Source organism: Castanea sativa, chromosome 3, assembly GCF_040712315.1.
Source record: "Castanea sativa cultivar Marrone di Chiusa Pesio chromosome 3, ASM4071231v1".
NCBI classification, from domain to species: domain Eukaryota; kingdom Viridiplantae; phylum Streptophyta; class Magnoliopsida; order Fagales; family Fagaceae; genus Castanea; species Castanea sativa.
In genome coordinates this window covers 30,178,900-30,201,785 of record NC_134015.1, presented here as the reverse complement: position 1 = coordinate 30,201,785, position 22,886 = coordinate 30,178,900, and the positions used below count along the sequence as shown (strand labels likewise).

The window sequence follows — 22,886 nt, the reverse complement described above, 5'->3', positions numbered from 1 at the left end:
TTTTAAGTCCCCCTTGATCTGGAATCCTATTTTGGAAAAGATGGAGAAGAGGCTCTCTGGGTGGAAGCGTCTCTATTTATCTAAGGGTAGGAGGCTCATGTTAATTAAGAGTACTCTCTCATGTCTCCCGACTTACTTTCTATCTCTCTTTACTATTCCTAAAGCAGTGGCGGCTAGATTGGAAAATATTCAGAGGAAGTTCCTTTGGGGGTCTTCGGAGGGAGGTTTCAAATATCCTTTGGTGGCATGGGATAAGGTGTGTCTTCCCGTCGAGATGGGTGGATTGGGGTTAAGAAAGGTGGTGTCGTTTAATCAGGCTTTATTAGGGAAGTGGTTGTGGAGATATGGCCTCGAAGATACCCACCTGTGGCGTCGTGTTATTTCTTCAAAATATGGCGAGGGTCAAGGGGGGTGGAGGTCTAGGGCTTGCAGGAGGTCACATGGGTGCGGCCTTTGGAGAAGCATTAACGAAGGTTGGGAGAACTTTTCTAAGCATCTTTCATTTGTAGTGGGGGAAGATACTCGTATCCGATTTTGGCATGACAGGTGGATTGGAGACGCTACTCTAAAAGTTCTCTATCCTGAGCTTTATGAGTGTTCAGCGGTCAAGGATGCCTGTATCTCAGAGGTTTTGTGGATTCCAGAAGGGGGTACTGTTAGAGTGTGGAATTTAACGTTTTATAGAGCTTTTGAGGATTGGGAGTTGGCGGCTTCGTATTCTCTTCTTCGGTTTATCCAAGCTCGTATTTCTCAGGGTAGTAGGAGAGATACCCTTTACTAGAGGCTTAAAGGGGATGGTATGTTTGATGCTCGGTCTTATTACCTCGCGATCCGGGGTATTTCGAATTCTTGGCTTCCTTGGAAGGGGGTTTGGAAACCTAAGATCCCTAAGCGGGTGGCGTTCTTTCTGTGGTCTGCTGCTCATGGCCGGATTCTCACCTTGGATAACCTCATGCTTAAGGGTCGGACTTTGGTTAATAGGTGTTGTTTGTGTTGCAAGGATGGGGAGTCGCTAACCACCTTCTCACACGTTGTCCTGTTACACACGCCCTATGGTCTTGTATGCTTCAGGCCTTTGGGATTCCTTGGGTTATGCCAGGATCGGTGGCGGATTTGATCTGTTGTTGGTATCAGTGGCATGGAAAGGATAAGTCGGACATATGGAACTTGGTTCCAGGGTGCTTAATGTGGATTGTGTGGTTGGAGCGGAATCGCCGTTCCTTTAAGGACAAAGAGAAGACCTTGATTGAGCTAATTCTTTTATGCCAACGTAGTCTCTTAGAGTGGTCTCGTTGTTAGGGGTTTACTAATTGTTCTTCTCTCTCTGTGTTTTTGTCCTCTCTTAGCTTATCTCTCTAGTAGCTTTTCTCTTCTTGTTCATCATCATGAACTTCTTGTATGACTTACTTTCTTTCATTTATAAAAGCTTTCTGATTACTTATCAAAAAAAAGAAAAATGTAATAACTATCATTGAAACAACAATAAGGAAGCTTATGACCTTGGGGAAGACGGTTTTAGGTAATTAGACCTCTTGGATCCTTGAAGAAGGCCCAATTGATTAAAGGGTTGAGGAACATGGAGAATGAGGAGATCAAGTCTTTAACCAGAAGCCAATGAGCTCTAGATCAAATTACACTTCCTCCTCCCACAATGATGTGATGAAGAGTAAGGTCATCGGTTCACGACCCGCTAGGTGCATGTGTAACTTACCAACATATAAAAAATAAAAGGGAAAACATTTTGATAAGTAATAAAAATATATTAAAAAGAAGAAAGGTGTCACCTGAGTATACAGGAAGTATACATCAAGGACAAAAACAAATCAAGTGCATAAAGTACAAAAGTCCATGAAACCATAGACTGAAGAAAAAGAACAAAAGCCTAACACTGCAACCCAATCTAGAGGAGTCTTAAGGAAGAAGAGTTTAAGATCTTGGAATCCAATATACCTTCAACAGATGATGGAGATCATATGAGATGGAAGTTGACGAAAAATGGGGATTTTGACATCCATTCATTTTATAATAAGTTTTATAATAAGTTGCAAGGTCTTCTTCCATTGTCTTTCCTTGAAAACGTATTTGGAAGTTTAAAGCACCTCAACGTTTCTTTATTTGTTTGGTCCGTAGCTTGGGATAAAATTCTTACAAGTGATAATTTGCGGAGTAGGGGTTTTGACTTTGTTGACTGGTGCATTATGTTTCATTGTTGTGAGGAGACAGTGAACCATTTGCTGCTACATTGTGAAAAGCCTCATCACTTGTGGAGCTTTGTCTTTAGATCTTTTGGAATTTCGTGGGTTTTACCAAGATCAATTGCAAATTTTCTTTTTGATTGGTAGAATTGGTTGGGGAAGTACTCGTCTAAAATTTGGAATTTAATTCCGTTGCATTTAATATGGTGCATTTGGAGGGAGCGTAATTAGCAGGCTTTTAAGGACATGGATAGATTCAATAACCAATTGCTTGCTTCATTTAGTGGTTCTCTTTTTGACTAGTTTAGGGTTTAGAGACTCACATCTAGTGATTCTCTCTCTTTGTTTCTTAGTTCTCTCCTTCTTTGTAATTAATTTTCTTCTTTGTTCTTTTGCTTTTCTCTTCTTTGTAATCTTTGGTTTGCTTTGTGCCCTTTTTGCATAAAGTAGCTTTTTTAATATACATCTTTCTTACTTATCAAAATAAATAAATAAACGGGAAAATTCAACGCATCAATATGAGCTAGGGAGAATAGATGGGCTATATGTGAGGTGCCCATCCTGTAATTTGGAAAATCAAAGGCTCAAGGATTAAGCATAGATGCAAAAGAATCCACAAAAGATTGTTAAGGTTCTAAAGTTGGATCCTTCATTGCCTGACCAAGTTAAAACTAATTCCCATAATCCCATCCATAAGTTTCATCGTGTTAGTCTTATGCTTAACTTATTTTAGTTGAATTTCCTTTAATCTCAATTCAAAGACATTAGGTAGTTTTAAAATTTTCTGGACATGAACTGTAGATATGATCCATGGATCTTATTCTACGAGGCCTTCATTTGTTTAGAACTTGCTTTAATCGATGCACTTACCATATTCTGCAGCTTATAACTAGAATTCTCCATCTAATAGCATAAGAGCATTAGCATATTTTGGGTGTAAAAACCCCCCTAGTTTCTATTTTACCAAGACACTAAAAGCGGGCTTTACCTGGGTATGGGTACCTAAAATATTTTGCCAACTGTGAATAGAAGGTTGTACGTATACAACCTTACTATTCATGGGTTGTAAAAATAAAAACACACATTTTAATCTATAGTTTATATTATTTGTTGGTATAATTTATATTATTTTAATGAGTTATATGTGAAAATAGAAACTGGGATGTTAGGTGGATTGTAAAATGGGATGGTAAAACAGAGAAAGTAGATTTTGAGGATGTATAATAGACACTTTTTTGCATCCCCAAATGCTAATGCTCGAGGTGTCCTGTAGCCCATTTATGATATTTCAACTAAATACAGATCTAGAAAATTAGTTCTCAAGCAACTTTAACACTCTTCAAAGAGAGTATAGTAACTATAGTTGCTTCATGTCAGTGCAATTGCTTGTAAAACACAGGTTGATTGCCTTGATTTTACCCATTTTATCCTACAAGTCCTAACCACCCTATGTCATGCTACATCAAACTATAGCCAAATATATATCATAAAGATATATCATATCTACGATGCTGAAATCTAAAAAGATCCTGCTTCACCCTACAATATTGATTACAAGAAGATAATTCTCAGGCTGGTTATACATTAAAAAAACAAAGCTACATTTTTTATCAACAATGAGATCTTAATTACATATTTGCAATAAAATAAGTACAATTTCCTATTTGGCATTTCCAGATCCTTAATGCATGGAAATAAATGCTTCAGAATAATAAGCAACTGAGAAGTTCCCAAGGAAGACTTCAATGTTAAGAAGTCAAATCTGTGGCAAACTTATGTAGTCCCTAGCTAGAAAGTACTGATATGGACACAGGTACAATATGAAAGGGTAAGGATATAGCAATTTGAAAATTAACAGGAGAGTGGTCCTATTTTTTAGGCAATGTTTTAGTGGGAGTTAAAATTACTTTTTTACCAGATTATCCTTTAGTTTTGTCTTTACTTAAACATAGGAGTATAAGGACATTTTTTAACTAAAAAATGAGGAATCCAAACAAGGGAAGCCCCTTAAATAAGGGTATAGATTAGTTTCAGGAATATTTGATGCTACTTTCTTGTTTAAAAATAATTAACAAGAATTTGATAAAAACATAAGGTAGAGCATGAGGTTGTGGGTGGAAAACCCATCAGGGCATGAATAATTACCAATAAAAAAGGTTTCTCAAAAAACAAATTACCAATTAAAAAATAAATCTAAAAAAAACTGCTAAATAAGTATTTTACTCTAAAGTGGAATAGAATAGATTAACAACAATTAGATGGTGACATTCATATAATATGTTATACACAAGAACCATTTTTTATTAAATAAGTTAACTTCAATCACACCTTAAAGCATTGACGCATAAAATCAGTAATTACTTTCTTGTTTAAAAATAATTAAAAGAATTTGAAAAAAAAAAAAAAAAAAAGGTAACGTAGAGCATGAGGTGGTGGGCGGAAGACCCATTGGAAGCATGTGTAATTACTAATTACCAATAAATGCATAAAATCAGTAATTACTTTCTTGTTTAAAAATAATTAAAAAGGGTTTGGAAAAAAAAAAAAGGTGATGTAGAGCATGAGGTGGTGGGTGGAAGACCCATTGGAAGCGTGTGTAATTACTAATTACCAATAAATGATTAAAAGCTTATTTTCACTAAATAAGTATTTTAATATATAGTGGAAGAGAAGAGATTAGCAACAATTAGATGGTGACAGTCATAATAACGTTATACACAAGAACCTTTTTTTACTAAATAAGTTAACTTCAACCACACCTTCTTAAAGCATTGACGCAGAAAATCAGTAATGTCAGGAGATAGACTATCAGGTATAGGAGGATTCTCGTCCTGAAAGAAAGGTGAGGAAAATCAATTGTCACTGTTGCTATCCAAAGTGTAAAGAAGATAATGAAATAATTAAACATTTCACAAACACAATATGACAAACAAGAAAAGTACTTCTAACAGAAAATGATGCAATTTAAGCACTTTGAGTGATAGCATTCAACCAGTAAAAACATGATTAGGAACTGAGCCTTCTCCAGCAAAAGGTAAAAATAAAGGATAACTGGAGATGTCTAAAGTAACATATACAATAAACAAAATTGGCAAAGAGAACTCCATAGGATTCACACACAATGCAGAATGCTCTCACATCCTAATAACAACGAAAATAACCATGAATAAAGACAGATGGGCTCACCTGAACAATACGAAAGAGAGCCGGCATTGGCTGTAGATCATAATAAGGGGGCACACATGTAAGAAGTTCAATCACAGTGCAGCCAACACTCCAAATGTCAGAAGCAGCACAAACTCCTGACATTTCAATCACCTGAAACATTCACAAATTTCATCAAGATGAGATCTCCTCCCTACTAGCACAAAAATAAAAGGAAAAGATATTAATTGCAAAATCAGTTCTTACAAGAAATAATGTGTACTACGACGAACAAACATTATAAAGGACACAAACACACACAACTCAACTCAACTAATCCTCGATTCCAATTAAATGAGGGTCAGCTATGAATACTCATCAACTAGTCAGAGTCACCACTTGTAACATCAATTCAACAATTTGTATCAGTCACTCCCCACAAGGCTCAAACCACATCATAAAAAACAAAGCTGACAAAATTACAAATAAAATATATTATAGAAGTACCTCCGGGGCCATCCAATAAGGTGTTCCAACAACAGAATGTGTATTAACATCAGCCTCAGTCAGTTTAGTTGCAACACCAAAATCAGCAAGTTTCACAAGACCCTGAAAGCATATAGATTAATGTAATTCAAAGAATTAGTGAAACTTTCCAGATTCTGATATATAACTGTGAATTGAACACTGAAAGCAGAGATAGGCGAAACAAAGTTGGAAAAAAAACATATAAAGCTTATGAAGCCAGAAAGACATTGCACTAATAATAATAGCTATAGGAGCACATGCATGACATTAGACTGAAGCACCTTAGGATTTACCCTCATTAAGAAACGTATCAAGTTAAAAATCTCTTAAAATTAGCTAACTATCATGCTAAACTGATATCAGCCACTGTATCAGAAAAACTTCGCATAACATGAGTCACTTAAAGCTTCTACCACCAAAGATTACTTCATTCTGAAGACCACAGAGGCATAATCTCTGAGACTTTCCCATTAGGTAGCACTGACACAGCAGAAATCTGGTTTATGAAAGTTATACCAATTCAGGGAATAAGTAAAACGCTCCGACTGTTCTTAACAGTCAATACCACAGGGATATATTATTATAAAACATTGAATTAGAGCATAAACAGAACACCATGGAAAAGGCTATTAAACACCTAGTACTCAATAACTCAGAGATATATAAGATTTTGCATTTATTTACTGATCTAAATGAATTTCAGTGCTATGCATTTGTCAAAACACACACAAAAAATGAGACATTTCATGAAGAAAAAGAATATTACACACCATGTGATGGAAATGAATGCCTTGTGGAGGAGGCTAATAGAAGCTAAATACAGTAGCATGCGGGGAGGAAGAGGGTGGGTTGGTGTTCTTGTAGTGTGCAGGGGCCTTATGGGGTTGGTCTATGGAAATATATCAGGAAGGGGTGGAAGGCTTTTATCCTATTATTATCTTTAAAGTGTGGGATGGTTCTTGTATTAAGTATAGGCATGATCCTTGGTATGAGGGACTTCCCTTGGAAATTAACTTCCCAGAACTATACAATATTGCCAGTAACAAGGACGCTTCAGTGGCTGAGTTGTTATCGTCCTCAGGGGCAAACTACCATTATAAAATCAGTTTTACTCGACCAGTTCAAGATTGGAAGTTAGAATCAGTTGCCTCATTTATAGACCTCATTTATTCTGGATCTTGGAGGAGTGGGGTAGATAAATCAGTTTAGAAACTCTATCCTAGGGATGTTTTAGATGTTTGGTCTTTCATAGGACCTTACAACCCATAAACCTTGTTCTTTTCCCATGGAAACCAAAAGTTCCTACAAAGGTTAGCTTCTTTATTTGGACAACTGCATTGGGTAAAATATTAAACACTGATAATTTAAGGAGGCGGAAAGCTATGGTTGTGTTGGATTGGTGTTGCACATGCAAGAGGAATGGCGAGACCATTGACCACTTAATCCTACATTGCCCAATAGCTCAAGAGTTGTACAATATGGTGTGTACAATATTTGGGGTTCATTGGGTCATGTCGCATAGTGTTGTGGAACTTATAGCAAGTTGATCGGGCAAGTTTAACAGAGTCAGAACTAAGGTGCTTTGGAGAATGATCCCTCATTGTCTTATGTGGGTCATTTGGAGGGAAAGGAATACAAGTGCCTTTGAAGGGAATGAAAGATCAATTCATAAGTTTTTTTTTTTGATAAGTAATATAGAAAATATATTAAAAGAAACAGCCCCGTACATAGGAAATGTACGAAAGAGGCAAAAACATCAAGAAGCTTCTGTTCTTTCAAACTTTGTTTGATTGGGCAAATGCTTCATATTGGGAATACACGTGAGTGAAGTCCCACATTAAATAAGAATGCCAAGAGAGAGTGGTTAATACAACATAATTGAAAACAAACTCGTAGGCTTAAGTCTTTTGGATTAGGTGGTGCCCCGATATGTTATATTAACTACTCAGTTGGAGGCTCCCGAATGTGTTATCTCCCCCAACAAATGGTATCAGAGCTTAATATGGTGTGCGGCGAAAATGGCAAGGTGCTTAAGGTCCCTTTCCTAGTGGGGATAGAGCAAGCCTTAAAGGCCCACACAAATGATCCCGAAAATAGGCCCTACAGAGAATGGTGTGCGATAAAGGTGGCAAGGTGTTCAAGGTCCCTTCCACAATGGGGATACAGCAAGCCTAAAGGGCCCACACAAATGATCATGGAAAAAGGCCCAAAAAGGAGTATTGACAATGATGCTAGATCACCATGAAGCGCATGGTTCCAATGGACAAGAATGTGGGGGCCGGTTCCCATGGCTGAGCAAGCAGGGTTGATAGGTGGTTCCCATGGATGGTGTATGAAAGGCTCATGAATAATGTGCTGGTGATGGAAAAGGCCCATAAGGCAAGGGGGAGCAAGTAGGACTAGGTCAAAGCCCACAGATGGGTAAAGACTCACACGTGAGAAAAGATTGTTGGGAACACACAAGTGAGTGAAGTCTCACATTGAATAAGAATGTTAAGAGGGAGTAGTTAATATTAACTACTCAGTTGGAGGCTCCCCAAGGTGTTATCTCCCCAACACTTCAAGGGTTTTCACTTTCATTTCTTTACTTGATATGCTTGATTTTTGTACTTTCATTGTTAGTGTTTTCTTTTGTAGCTTCTAGCACATTGCCTAAGTGCCTTTTTCCTTTGTATTTTCTTGCATTCTATTCAATGAAGTTTTATTACCTATCAAAAAAATATATATACATACTATACTCCCACTCACCCAATTCCTATTGTACATGCTTTATAAATTCAGAAAATGATTGTTGGTCCTATCAGTCTTCAATAGCTAGGTATGACTTTAATGCTATAATTATCTAGCGCCAAAGAATATTTGCTTTTTTTTAAGAAGTGAATTTTGGCTCAAGGGGAGAGGGAAAGAGAAATTCGAACTAGTGACCTATGCTTTCTAAAGCATTTTTTGATAAAATAAAACTTGTATTGAAATGAAAAAGAGTATGCTCATGTACACAGGCAGTGTACCTCACAAATTGTGAAGCATCTAGACTCTTTTCAATTGATTTTTCTACAGCAACAAACCAACATATTTTTTTCCATGAACCTATCAGGTAGATAATTTGTTTATTGGTATCACTTTGGCCCTCCACGACAGTTACATCTACGATACCTAAAGTTATACCAAAATCATAAAGAACATTAACATGATACTCCTAAATTTCACTAGAAAATAAAATGGGGCTTGACATTTTGCTATGGCCAATCTGACAGGCTGCAGCAAGGATTGGAAAGTTGATTGTGTGGGTCTAGTGGACAGGACTTCTCTGAAAGCTATATGAATCAGCAAGATAAACGACACAGATCCTGCCTAGTAGAGTCAAGAAGCATCATTATAGTTACCCTAGGCAACTGGCATTTTTTATTAATAACAAACTTTATTAAAAAGAGGAAATTCAGTACACAAGTGATATACTGAAAGAGTAAAAATCATGAAAAGTTACAACTACCAATGAAGGAAAGCAAGAAGAAATGAATGAATGGATAGAACAGTCGCTGACTCATATAAAGTATGCAGCAAGAACAGTTTCAGGTCCGTTAAAAAACACTTGGCCCCCTCAAATGCTCTTTGATTACACTCCCTCCACGCCAACCAGAACACACAAGGGCACTGCACATCAAACAGTATGAAGGCCTCACCTAAAAAAGCTCCCCTTCCAGCAAGCTAGAACTGCAGTTAGATTATGAGGTACAACCTGTTGAACCTCAAATAGACAGGATATCAATGACCAAAGCTCGCTAGCATATGCACAATGACAGAACAACTGATCCACAGTCTCCCTAGCTTTCTTACACATATAACACCATTTGACACAAACCTACCAGCAAATCAATGGCAGTTTAAACTAAACCTAAACCATAGGGATGTAGACAAAAACACACACATTCCCCATTGCAACAGTTCATTTCCCCACTTAAAAATTGATCTACCCTCACATCATCCAAGTCATGGTGGTCCACCAACTTTTAAGATAATTCTCTAGCCTCAAAACCATCAACATTGGACCATTTGAATCACTCTTCTAGACTAACTCACAAGATTTTATTTTCTATTAGTATGTTACCCACAACCTCACCCTCAACTCTGTCCTAACAGGGAGAGGAAGTGCAGTTTGAGCTATAGCAGATTGGCAATATCTCCAAAACATATTGCAAACCAAGTTAGGGAATAACAGAAAATTTTCACCATGTGATTTGTCTAGAGAACACAAGGCACATTGAACTTCAAAATAGCACTTCAATAATGACTAAATTAATAAAGATATTATGCATAGTAAATGTAAAATCTTTTGATACACCCCAAGGAGCTTTTTCATGCTGTCAAAACTTTGATCCTTAGGCAAGCTACATCAATCCTTTTTTTGTGCTAATGAGTTTTTTCCAGAGACTATACTTTATGCATAAGGTGGAAAATGATTTAATAAGCATTAAAAAATCCTTCTAAACTATGTCAGGATGAGGCAATAAGATGAGGCAACCATAGCCATTAAACTGCTTCTAAATTCATATTTAGAAGATCAAATAAAACATAGGACTAGAAACAATGCCAGGAATTTACCTCCTTCGTTGTCAATATGTTTGCACCCTTGATATCCCGATGGATCACACCCTGTTCATGTAGATAGACCAAGCCTTCTAAAACCTGTCTCATGATGAATTAGCAAACCTGAGCAAACCTTAACACCAAGCAAATAGATATGAACAGCAAGGACACTAGCAAACCTGAGCAATGTAAACAGCAACCAGTGATTCCGGAAAAGGCCCAAATTTATTAGGCTTGATAATGTTTGCAAGTGAGCCATTCTCCACATACCTATGTGAAAGCAAAAAAATAGAAAGCACAGATTTTCAAGCAGAGAATACAAATAACGCTGAAATCAAATCTTTCCAACAAAAAAATGGGGTTGACTTACTCTAGGATTATGTGAAGGTGAGTCTTTGTCTTTAAAGATCCAAGATATTTCACAATGTTTTTGTGATTCAAGTTCTGCAATAGAAGAATCATATTCCAAACAGCATCAATAACACATTGAGCAGACAATTGTCTATTGTTCGTTTATTATTTTTTTAGAGTGTTGAGCATACCCCCCTTTTTCATTAAAGAAAGCAATTGTATTACCAAAAAGATTATACAATGATACATAGGGGACAACTGGAGTGCACTGGCTACATACTGAAAACCTCCCCATGAGATCAAGAGTAGAACAAATCTGTGAAGCAATATCCAGAACAAATTTGGCACTTGAAAGCAGTTTCTGCATGGTTTCAAATTATCACTGGTTTGAAAATAAATTTGGGGAAATATGAATTGGTCCTGGTTGGTGATGTGTTGGGAGTTGAAGCTTTGGCTGCTATTCTGAGATGCAAGGTAGCCCAGCTGCCCATAACTTATCTGGGCCTTCCTTAAGGCTCCACTCTCAAGGCAAAAGCCATATGGAATGGTGTGCTAGAGAAAATGGAAGAGGCATTTGGCCAGATGACAGAGGATGTACCTGTCTAAGGGAGGTCAAAATAGAGAGCACTATATATAGCCAGCCTATTACACGGGGATTTTCTATGGGAAGGGCTGGGAAATGAATTTAAATATGACCTGGTGATGAGGGAAAATGGTGAAAAGGATAGCTGTTTTAGAAAACTAAGTTGCTTAGAGAAAAGAAAGAACGAACTCGCTCTTCAAGAGACACGCTCTTGGAATAATACCTCATAGGTAGAAATTTCTTGGATTCAAATTCAACTAGTTACAATGAGGGCAGCCTTGCTTACTTTTAGTTACATAAGCAAGTTGTTGAGTTAGTTACAAGAACCCACCATGTGGATGCCATGTGATTGGCCAAAGCCTAACAAACTTCTCTAACTAACTGATAGGCTATTGCACTTATCACTAACAATCTTATCAACTAACTTTCTGTTACAAGTAAAATGAACTACTTATCATACAACATAAACAGCTAGTAAACAGCTAGCTTTAGAAATGAACTGCATCAAGATTCTCCCTCTTTGGAACACACTTGTCTTCAAGTGTGGCTAGTTGTAAGCTGATCTGGTGCATGATAGGGCAGCAAGTGATGCACATTGAAACTTTTGGAGATAGGCATACGATCTGATACTTCCACTGATCTGCATTCTCGTTAGTTGTTGTATCAAGCATGCTAGAGATTAAGGACGGTTGCTTCTTTGCTTCTTTGTGTCAAGGCTGCAAGTGTAAGCAGCCATGTAGATGCACTTGGCATCCAACCTTCTTCATTTTGACCATTGGTTTGGGGCTAGCTTTCCCCCTTCTTTGGTTGCAATGTGTAACAATCTCCGTTCTTGTATAAGCTGAATGTGTTGCTCCTTCCACCCGGAAAGGTTTGAAATGGACATGATCTTTCACACCCAAGTAAGAGATGGAAAACATCCATGGTTGTCACATCACAAAGAACATAATCTTGAACGTCATTAATTAAGAACACTAAGCACTTTCTTGAATATCTAACTTCGCCTCCTTTCTTAAAGCAAGAACATTTTTGTGGTTGGGGCTGGTCTTGATTCAAGTTTCAAGATTGTTAATAAATTCTTGTGAAGACTTATTTTCTTGGATTAATCTGTGAATGGTTGACGGTATGGCAGTAAGACCCCTCTCTACCCTTCCCCCCCCCCTCCCCCTCCCCCTCCCCCTCCCTCCCTACCACACAGCCAACACCTTTCCCTCCTCTGCCCCCCTCTCTTCCACTGCCGGTCAACCAGCCAACTCCTCCATTCCCTGGATTCTTTCCATCTCCGTTCCCATTCCCCTCATCTTTTGGTTTTTTTCCTCTTCATTCTCTTTGTCCACCTCTTTCTTCTTCTCTAAAAACCCCACCTCCATCAGACCTACCTTTACAACCACCGTTATGGCCTAGTCAAACCACTACAATATCAACCATCGTTATGACCTACCAAGCATTTCAGGGTACTCCGAATTCTTTGTTTCCTTGGAAGGATGTTTGGAAACCAAAGATTCCAAAACGAGTGGCTTTCTTCTTGTGGACAGCTGCTCATTATCGGATTCTCACGTTGAATAATCTCATGCTTAGGGGTCGCCTTTTGGTAAATCGGTGTTGTATGTGTTGTTGTGATGGGGAGTCGATAGACCATCTTCTACTTCATTATCATGTTACACATACCTTGTGGACCTTCATACTTCAGGCTTTTGGTACTCATTGGGTTATGCCAATATTAGTAGCGAGTTTGTTATCTTGTTGGCATCAGTGGCTTGGGAAGCATAACTCGAATATTTGGAATTTGATTCCAGGATGCTTAATGTGGATTGTTTGGTTGGAAGGAAATCGTCGCTCCTTTGAAAACATGGAGAAGACGTTGGATGAGTTAAAGGTTTTATGCCAGCGCAGTCTTTTTGAGTGGTCTCGTTGTTGGGGCTTTACTGATTCTTCGTCTCTTTCAGAGTTTATGTTTTCCCTTAGATTATCTTTCTGATTTCCCTCTCTTTTGTTTTGTTGTTTGTTTTTTCTGTTTCTTGTTGTTCATCATCATGAACAATTTGTACTTTTCTTTTTTTCTCATTAATAATAGTTCTCTAATCTATCAAAAATAAATAAATTCTTGTGACACCATATCCTCGTAAGTACTTCTAAGACACTTGTCATCCTCCATTTCTTTCTTTGGAACTAGCAAGAAGTTTATCACTCATGATAAATCCTCTTCTTCCTCTATAGGAGCATCTACTTCTTCCACGTATTGATCATATCTGAGTTCTTGAATGCATTCCCCTCCTTTATTGTCTTCAATTATCAATACACTATCACACATTATTTCTTCTTCTTCTTCTTCTTCTTCTTCATATTGATCACACACGGGTGCATTCATCAACATATCTTCTTTGGGTGCTAGAAAGGCGTTATCAAGGATTAAAGCTATACCTTCTTTGCATGTATTGGCTTCCTTTGATGAATCAAATGCCACATTAACAAAAAAAGCGTGTTGCTGCATTTCCCTTATCATTCTTGGTCTGCCAAGAATCATTTTGGTAGATAGCTTGCATATAGTTGAAAGGCAGAAATTGCTTTTGCAATTTCCGCTTCATTTGAACCATTCTCGGATCTTTCCTTTACCCCTCCTAACTCTCTGAACTTGGAGTTGTTCCCACCAGGCTGAAGTTCTCCCTCTCAGCTTGATAGAGACCAACTTCACCTTCTTGGAATCTTGGACTTCATAGTACTCAAATATACTCTTGATTTGAATCAAACAATCCACAAATTTTTTAGGATTCAGGCTCCCTTGGAATTTTGGAAGGTCAAGTTTGATGTTTGGCTTCCATTTTGGCTCTTCTCTTTGAGGAATTTGCAAATGCACAAGACTTGGCTGGCCTTGGTTCTTGCACAGGCACTTGCTGATTTCATCTCACAAGTGAAGTTGCTGTTGCTATCTGCATCAGCATCTTCAGATTGTTCACCATCATTTCTAGGATGATGACGTTGGTTTCTTCTCACTTCCTCAGTCAAGGCAGCAACCTGCCCCCTTAGCAACTCCATAGTCTGCTCCAATGTCACCTAGGGTTCTCCATGGTCAGGTTCATGTGCTACAAAAGCTTTCTTGTTCCTTCTTTTGAATACTACTAGTGCCATCTGAACAAATCCTTAGGCTCACTAGTAGAGGATAAAAAAATGAGTGCAAGGATTGAATCTTGAATAGGCTATGCTGTAGAATAGAAAGGACAAGAAAGAACTTGAATTCCCAAATGGATCTCAAGCTTTGATACCAAATTATGATGGAGGAAAATGATGAAAAGGAAAGTTGTTTTAGAAAGCTAAGTTGCTTAGTGAAAAGAAAGAATGAACTAGCTTTTCAAGAGACACACTCTTGGAATAATACCTCATAGGTAGAGATTTCTTGGATTCAAATTCAACTAGTTACATTGAGGGCAACCTTGCTTATTTATAGTTACCTAAGCAAGTTGCTAAGTTAGTTACAAGAAACTACCACGTGGTTGCCACGTGATTGGCCAAAGCCTAACAAACTTCTCTCTGACTAACTGATAGGCTATTGCACTTATCACTAACAATCTTCTCAACTAACTTTTTGTTACACGAAAAGGAACTACTTGTCATACAGCATAGCACTAGTAAACAGCTAGCTTTAAAAATGAACTGCATCACCTAGTTAGTTAGAGGTGTGTCTATGCACCTTTTCAAAATGGGGGGTTAGGCATCCAAGATCTAGTGCTATTTAATCAACCTCTATTGAAGAAGTGACTATGGAGGAATGCGATGGATAGGGATGCCTTGTGGAGAAGGGTAGTGGACACTATATATCGCAAATTGTTGAGGAGGAGGGAGGATGGTGCTCCAATAGTGTGCATGGTCATCCAATAGAAAAGACACAATAAATTGGGGGTTTCAATCTCTCTATTCACAGCTCTTGCCCCTCAAAAGTCCTTCTATTCTCCCTCAATATTTACCACATCCGTACCCTACTTCCAAAGGAATCAGGTCTTGGTCACCAATATAGAAGCAATCCCTCTCACCAATTTTGAAGCATTCCCATTTAACAAGATTGACTATCATGAGAATCTTTTCCAATGCTGCAATGCACACAAAGAAAGCTACCTTCACTGTAGCCTTCACTCTCCATATTACCTTCCACGGAAAAGAGAACATGTAGAACACTAACACCAGAAATGCAATGCCAAAGGCTCAAAAGAAGAAGCTAGCACTCATTGGAAATTAAAGATATAATGTATCAATGGTTAAAGCCATAGCCAATTAGGTATGCAACAACTTCAGCATATCTCAAGAAGGCTTCTCCTTTAACCCAAAGCCTTCAAGCACTACTGGTATTAGTGTGCATTAGTGGATCACACTAAATCTCATGGTTGGAATTAAGCAAAGGAATACACAAAAAACCATAATTGAGACATTACAACTAAAAAATCAAGAAAACAAAAAATTATAAAAAAAAATGTACCTTCAGTAAATCAATCTCTTGCTAAACCGTTAAAGCGTCCCACCAATGAGAGTAAAATCAAAGGGAAAAAGCACCCAGTGAGCCAAATCAACATGGTAGATACATGAAACAATAATACATGGAAAGATAACATTTTAGAGGACCAAATACACATATAAATCTGATTCTTATATTTATTGTCTACTCTGCTAAACAAGACACTCATTTTTAGCCTCAAAAAAAGAAAGGTTTCATAATTAAGGTTGACAATAAAAATGTGCTAAGATGGAAAATGAGCATTGAGAAACAAGGCAGCGGGGAACTAGAAGTTATATAGATACAAGGTAATACAAAAGAAGATGAGAAAGGCCCAAAGTTTCCATGCATGTATTGATGAGATGTAGACGTATATATTTGCAACACCTTAAGGTTCACACTCCATTACAAGCATGAAATTTCCCATCTCACATCCAATAGAGATTTCATTTTCTTTGATAAGTACTAAAATTTTATTGAAAATAGAGCAAGCCCTAGTACATGGGCAGTATACAAGAGCCCCACCAAAGAATTAACATCTAACCAACAAAAGTTTCGTAAAAGTAGAAATAGTCGTTTAAAAGGATCAAACAAGGTAATTACTACACTGATTTTTTTTCAACATTTTCAAAACATGGATTCTTAAGGTGATTCAAATTGATTACACTGTGTTTGGTATAGCTTATTTTCATTGGTTTATTTATTTCAAAAAACAAGGTGATTACACTACAGTACATTTGGCTTTTGCTTTTTTGTTTTTTGTCACAACTTTTTTGCAAATAATATAACTTTTAGCTTTTTGTCACACATTTAACATAAATGTTACCAAAAACTATATCTTTTGAAAAACACTATGCAAATAAGCCGTTCCCAAACACAAGCTTCTTTTCACTGATTTATTTATTTCAAAATATAAGCTGGGAAATATTACAGTTTTACTTAAATGTGAGGTTTTAAAAGGTTGTACCTTTTAAGCTGTGCATTAGCTGAACAGAGGCTAAATACAATAGGCAATTAGGCAAACAGAAACAACAATAAATGCTCTACAGTATCTGGAAGAACCGGGAATAAGGTCGGGGACATACAAGAAAAAGTTTTGAAAAAATGGCAATAAAAAAGCTTATTAAAATTTGGCAGTAAATGAAGGTAATACCCCTCTTGTAAGAGTCCATCAACTGCTATAAGAAAAATAAATCTTTATGATTTAAGCATAGAAAACATGGATTAAATTGAAAAACAAAATACATGTGATAACCTCTAGTCCAATAGCCAACAAGGTAAGTCGGTCACTGAGAATGTCACCTCATACCCAAATAGCTCACATTATCAAAACCCAAACCAAGACATATTATCCAATAACTCATGTAAAAAGTATGTAGAAAGGGCGCGCAACACTAAGTAATCCAATCCAACCCACATTACTGACTAATGGTGGATAATCATATTTCTTAGAGATACTAAATACAACTCCATAAATGAGAAAAATGGAGGTTGCATTAATAATAAAGATCTCTGGGGATACCACTATAAAAAGATTGAACATGTTAGAGGATCCGAACAAATTTTTCTTTTCAAATAAAATGTATGTAGTAAGTTAAAGGAATTTTTTTTAAATGGCGGGGGGTGCAAATAAGATGAAGGTATTATTTTCAATCAAAATATGTTTGAATTAGGTTCTGGTTAAGTAGCAAAATTCAAAATTACCTAAACAAGCCCATAAATTTATTTTGTACCATTTCTAATTTGCAACTTTGGAATATTACAATCAACAACTTCTTCATCGATAACGTTAATAATGACCCTATCAATTACTGTATTTGGGTCAAGGGGTTCATTATGCTCGACTCCATAACTATAAAAAATAAAAATAAAAAATTCCAGGTTTAAAATTACATGGTGAAAAGATAATCAATGCACATATGCAAAGTACTTGTGTGGTTATGTAAGTATATGGAATTTGATTTTTTTTGGCAGGACAATTTTCAGCTCCCAAACGAAACCGGTATGAACTAGAAGCACCCCCAAATAATTTTTAACTACAACTTTAATATACAATCTTCTACAAATGAGAGGTCCATACTGTTCGCAAAAAAAGAAAATCTTCCAGAAATCATTAACAATAGAGAAAATGATGAAGAAAAGGAAAAGATGATTGGGCAAACCATAATGATATTGAGATCCTCTTGAGCAATATTTTCCAAAGAAACTTGTTTGATTGCAACAAAGTCACCATTCTCCAAATCCAAACCCTTGTAAACTCGACCATACGCTCCTTTCCCAATCTCATCTCCGAGCATCTACATCAACAACCAAAAAATGAACAAAAAGTTTTACTTTTGCTATGTACGAGTACGAGCCACAGATTGAGAGAATATTACTACTACTCATTCAAAATAGAAGAATATTACTACTACTAGGTTTGATGGATGAAAAATGATTTGATTGTGGATAAGCACTAAACTAAGCAAAGAAGAGAAAGAAATGATACGTATTTGTTGTCGAGAGTCTTGGATTTGTGGAAGGCGGAGGAGGTCATTTGGCGAGACATGGCAGATGATGATGATGATGAAGATGATGATGATCGCCTTCAATTTCGACCTTACCTTACCTTACCTTACGTCCTTACCTTACCTTAGCTTTCCATTCTTTCAAAATAAACCCTAACAGACCAGCGCTCAATTTCCATTTCAATTTCCATTTCTTTGTACAACAAAGTGTTGTTGGGTGAGGATGGCGGAGAGAGAGAGAAAAGAGAGAAAGAATGCTATGCTAATTACGACCCAAATACTCGGACTCGGACTCGGACTCGGACTCTCCATCGTTACTTTTTTTTCTTTTTTTTTTTCATGCGGGGGTAATTTGGGTAGTATGGTTGCAGTAGTAGTATTTCTATTTCCATTTGTGCCCGATTCGAATAATAATTAAAAAGTCACATCTGGCTTACTACCAGTCAAAATGGAATGGAATGTTCTCTCCTAGGGAGCAACATTCTACTCTTTTCTTTTCTTTAAGAGTTTTAAATTTCAACTTAAGGAATTCACTCTTGATACTGGACCAAGACACTGTCTATTCTATGCTACTATTTACTTCACTATTATGTATAGACACCATAGCCATTAAACTCAGCCGGTCTAATCAAAAATTCAGTGACCCGACACTTAGACCAATCTAGGTGTTTAAATGAATTATTTATGCATTAGACCCAGTCAAACTCAATCAAATCCAATGAGTTTGTGACAACCCAAGTAACTCGAATGGGTTTATATAACCCGGTTGGGTTTGTGAAATTTGTAAAATTACATCTATAGCCTCACTTTATTGACTTCTTTACAGTTTAATGTATTATATTATGGTAATTTAAAAAAGTGACAACTTTTATTATTAAAAAAATTGATTAGAAGACTTTAAAAATTATAATAAAAAAATGCACTTATTTGTTTATCCACATACCTCTAAGACTCTCATCCTATTAAAACACTACTCCATTATTGTGAAATCTTAATTTTGAATTATAATTGCCAGCTTAATTTAGGATATACCTATGTTTTTAATTTACATATTTATATTATGATTTCTCAAACTTATACATACTTATATATATATATAAACAAAATTTATTTGACCATGTGGTTCGACCAATAACCCACTGATAGAATCGATGATCCAGTGACCCAAGTCATAGATTGAGTCAATATCTAGCTAGGCTTAATAACTATGATGGACATTGTTTGGCTTCCCAATCGATCAAATATTGGAAGTCTTTTTAAGGAATATCATTGATTTATTTATTTATAAATTAAAATTCCAATAAACATATTAAATTTGCAAATTTATCTAAACAAATATCTAAGATTATAAAAATTTTAAATGAATTTTCTAAGGTTGATTTAGAAAATAATAATGCATAAACAAGAACACCAAAATTGTTATGTAATTCTTCAAAAAAAAAGTTATGTTCACAATATTTTCACAACAAATCCTGTGTGGCAGGTTGTTATTGATAGGTAAAAAAGTAATTTCAATGACGGGTTTAAATTAAAACCACTAGAACAACTTACCACCAAAGATTTGTTGTGAAAATTGTAGTGGCTAGGCCCCAAGAATATGAGGACTTTGAGCTCAGGCCCCCAATTTACTTGTATTATGGGTTGGGCTTATCCCACAATGGGAGGTCCAAAAGATGGTTTTATGGGTTTCTGATAGGGTTAAAAGGTTGTTTGGGCCCCAAGCTCTCTTTACTCTAGCCCAGCCGAAAAGATGATTGTATGGCTGAGCTCTATTTTTGCGATCCGAACAGAACCTTTTAGTTCCCCAATATGCCTTTCCTTACTACTCTCGTCTCTCTCTCTCTTCCCCAATTTTTCCAACCCCTTTTCTCTACCCCTACCCCTCTCTCTTTAGTCTCCCCTTAGTGAGGATGTCATAATGAGGGGAATTTTCCCATGTAATTGGGTCCCTCTATCCCATATTCTTGATCAGATGGGACCCACCGCCTTCTGCTAATGTGATTTCTTAGTAACTTGTGTCTGACACCGGTTATTGCTTGGCGGGCGAATTCCCCTAAGGCATTATCCCTAATCCATGGCAAACCCTTGGGGTATTCAGGCCAAAGATTCGGTAGACTCCTCTAGGCTTGACTCACGGGCTGGGCATGCCATGCCAATCATGTTTTTGCATGGGCCTATAGTTCAGGACTGGCTGACATACTTAGTCCGTACAATAGCCCCCTGTGATCCCATTTCCAAGTCGTGGAGATGGGATTGCGGTACAGTCCTCAGCACTTGGGGGATTGTGCTTGATGTAACCGTTACTTCTCGGGGATGCCAGTCATCAGGTAATAAATGTGCCAGATTTAAAAGCTTGCCCTTCCTACACGTGTTAGGCCAAATATCAGGATCTAACGGTCAGGATTGCTTGACCATTCGGTTTCCAAGGCAGGCATGGGACAAGGTAGGGGCGGTTATTAATTATCCCGTCGAAAACATTAATTACTCCTTTCCTTATAAATAGAGCCTAGGTTTATTCTGATTTACTTTCTCTATTTCAATTTTCACTCACAAACTGCACTCTAGAGCCATCCAAGTCCCATGTCTTCTCCTTCCCAAGAGTACTCTTCCCGAGAACGCCTCTCCCTCTGTAAGTATCCTAATCCCTCAATTTTTTCACTCCTTTATTTCATTTTTAAAAATGGGGTTTTCCCACTTGGTCAATACTGAAGCCACAGTAGAGGCCTTTAAGGCTAGGTACAATATCCCTCATGACGTACATATTAAGTACTGTCTGGAAGGGGATTTTGAGAATGAGAAGGTGCTGATAGTGATCTTCATCCCCCTAATGGGAGTCTTGAAGGGTGGGGTGAGGTTTCCATTAGATCCTTTACTATTAGGAACCCTTAGGTAATATGGGCTCAGCTCCAATCAATGCCTACCCCACTGTTATAGGGTGGTCGACTACGTTAGCCAACTAAATAGGCTGTACAACCTAAACCTTACCCACCACAATATTAATTTTCAATACAATTGTTGTGATAGCCTTAAAAGTGGCTACTACTTTAATGTCTGAGATCCCTGGATGAGGTTCATTTCCTGCCTCCCGAGCTCTAACAAGAATTCCCAAAGGGAGTTCATAAAAGTAAGCGGGAACTGGCTTGCCAACGAGCTCACATGCCCAAACTCTCCTAAGAGGGCAGGTTGGTTACTCAAGAGTTTACATGCATTTTACCGTTTCTTTTGTATACGAAGTACATACTTATACATTTTTAACTAATTGTTTCCCCTCGGCTATTATTGCATATAGCAGATACACTAGGCCGAACATTATTTTCATCGAAGCTCGGGATCTGAACTTGATTCGTCGTTCAGAGGTGTTCATTCACTTCAACGGCAACTTGATGGCTGTAGATTCATATTTTGTCCACCCTCAATTCATGTGCCAGACTCCGAAAAATCCAAAAATATTAACTGGTCAAAATCATTCCAAAATAATTTTTTTATGTTTTAATTCAAGCCTAAGCTACTCGGTGATTTTAGTTAACTTTGACCAAGTTTGACTCGAGGGTGATCCCCAAGGGCACCAAAAATCCTAATTTTGATTCGACCATCAGAACAAGTTGAAACCAGTGTCATCATAAAGATTATTGAATTCCTTTTCCAATGAATATTCATAAGTTAAAATCGGAGTAAAAACCGTTGAGATATCTTGAAAACTGTGCAAAGTGCATAAACTCGCTTCTTGAAGCCATAACTTTTGATCTGACCGTCAGAATTTCATTTTCCTTAGTGTCCTAGAAACTAGACATCCAGATTGTCTAAGGGCATTAATATCAGCTCAATCAAAGCTTAGGAAGACCTTCAAATATGCATCTGAAGCCAAACCGGAGAAGAACTCGGGATTGCTAATGTCTGTATGAGGCCCGGCGGCCACTGGACCCAACCGACAGCCTCTAACCTCCGGAAGTCGAAGGTCCTTTTTTTTAGCTATTTAACCCCCATACCCCCCTAGACAAAAAAAAAAAACAAAAAAACAATTTTGGAATTTTTGGAGCACTTTTCTAGGTAGATTCTCTCTCTTTTCCTCCCTAAATTCTCTCCTAAACACGTCCTAAGAACTTTGATTTCTCTCTTTTTCTCAACAATCAAGAGGTAATGTTCTTGTACTCTTTTTCCTCTCCTTGGTCTTAAGACCTTGGATATGAGGTTTTAAGGGTGTAGATGTAACTTTTTAGCCACTATCTACATCATTTGCTCTATCTTGCTTTATAATATGCTTTATTGCTTTCCATAGTATATCTCTTGCTTTATCTAGCTTCCTAGCATGTTTTATAGCTTTCTTAGCATGTCTTCTTTCTTTCTAACATGTTTTATTGCTTTGATGATGTTGGCCTAGCCTTCTTGAGTTAGGATATGCCTAAATTCTATGTTTGTGCTTAGATCCATGTGCCTAGATGCTTTTTGCCATGCTTATGCTTAAATTGATGTGTTGATGTGCTCCTTGCCATGTTCATGCGTCCAGATCTACATGT

General features: G+C 37.3%; 1 protein-coding gene across 1 annotated transcript in view; it reads right to left on the bottom strand.

Annotated features, from left to right (window-relative positions):
• The window catches only part of LOC142627809 (MAP3K epsilon protein kinase 1-like), a 58,784-nt gene extending 40,187 nt beyond the window's left edge, over positions 1-18,597 (bottom strand). The window contains exons 1-9 of the mRNA XM_075801708.1: positions 18,354-18,597; positions 18,028-18,162; positions 15,851-15,871; positions 10,822-10,895; positions 10,631-10,721; positions 10,467-10,550; positions 5,847-5,948; positions 5,382-5,513; positions 4,955-5,026 (exon numbers count right to left, since the gene is read on the bottom strand). Coding sequence (XP_075657823.1) covers positions 4,955-5,026; positions 5,382-5,513; positions 5,847-5,948; positions 10,467-10,550; positions 10,631-10,721; positions 10,822-10,895; positions 15,851-15,871; positions 18,028-18,162; positions 18,354-18,413 — 771 coding nt within the window. The 5' untranslated portion in view covers positions 18,414-18,597. The remainder of the gene's footprint in view (positions 1-4,954; positions 5,027-5,381; positions 5,514-5,846; positions 5,949-10,466; positions 10,551-10,630; positions 10,722-10,821; positions 10,896-15,850; positions 15,872-18,027; positions 18,163-18,353) is intronic.
• Positions 18,598-22,886: the final 4,289 nt, after the last annotated feature.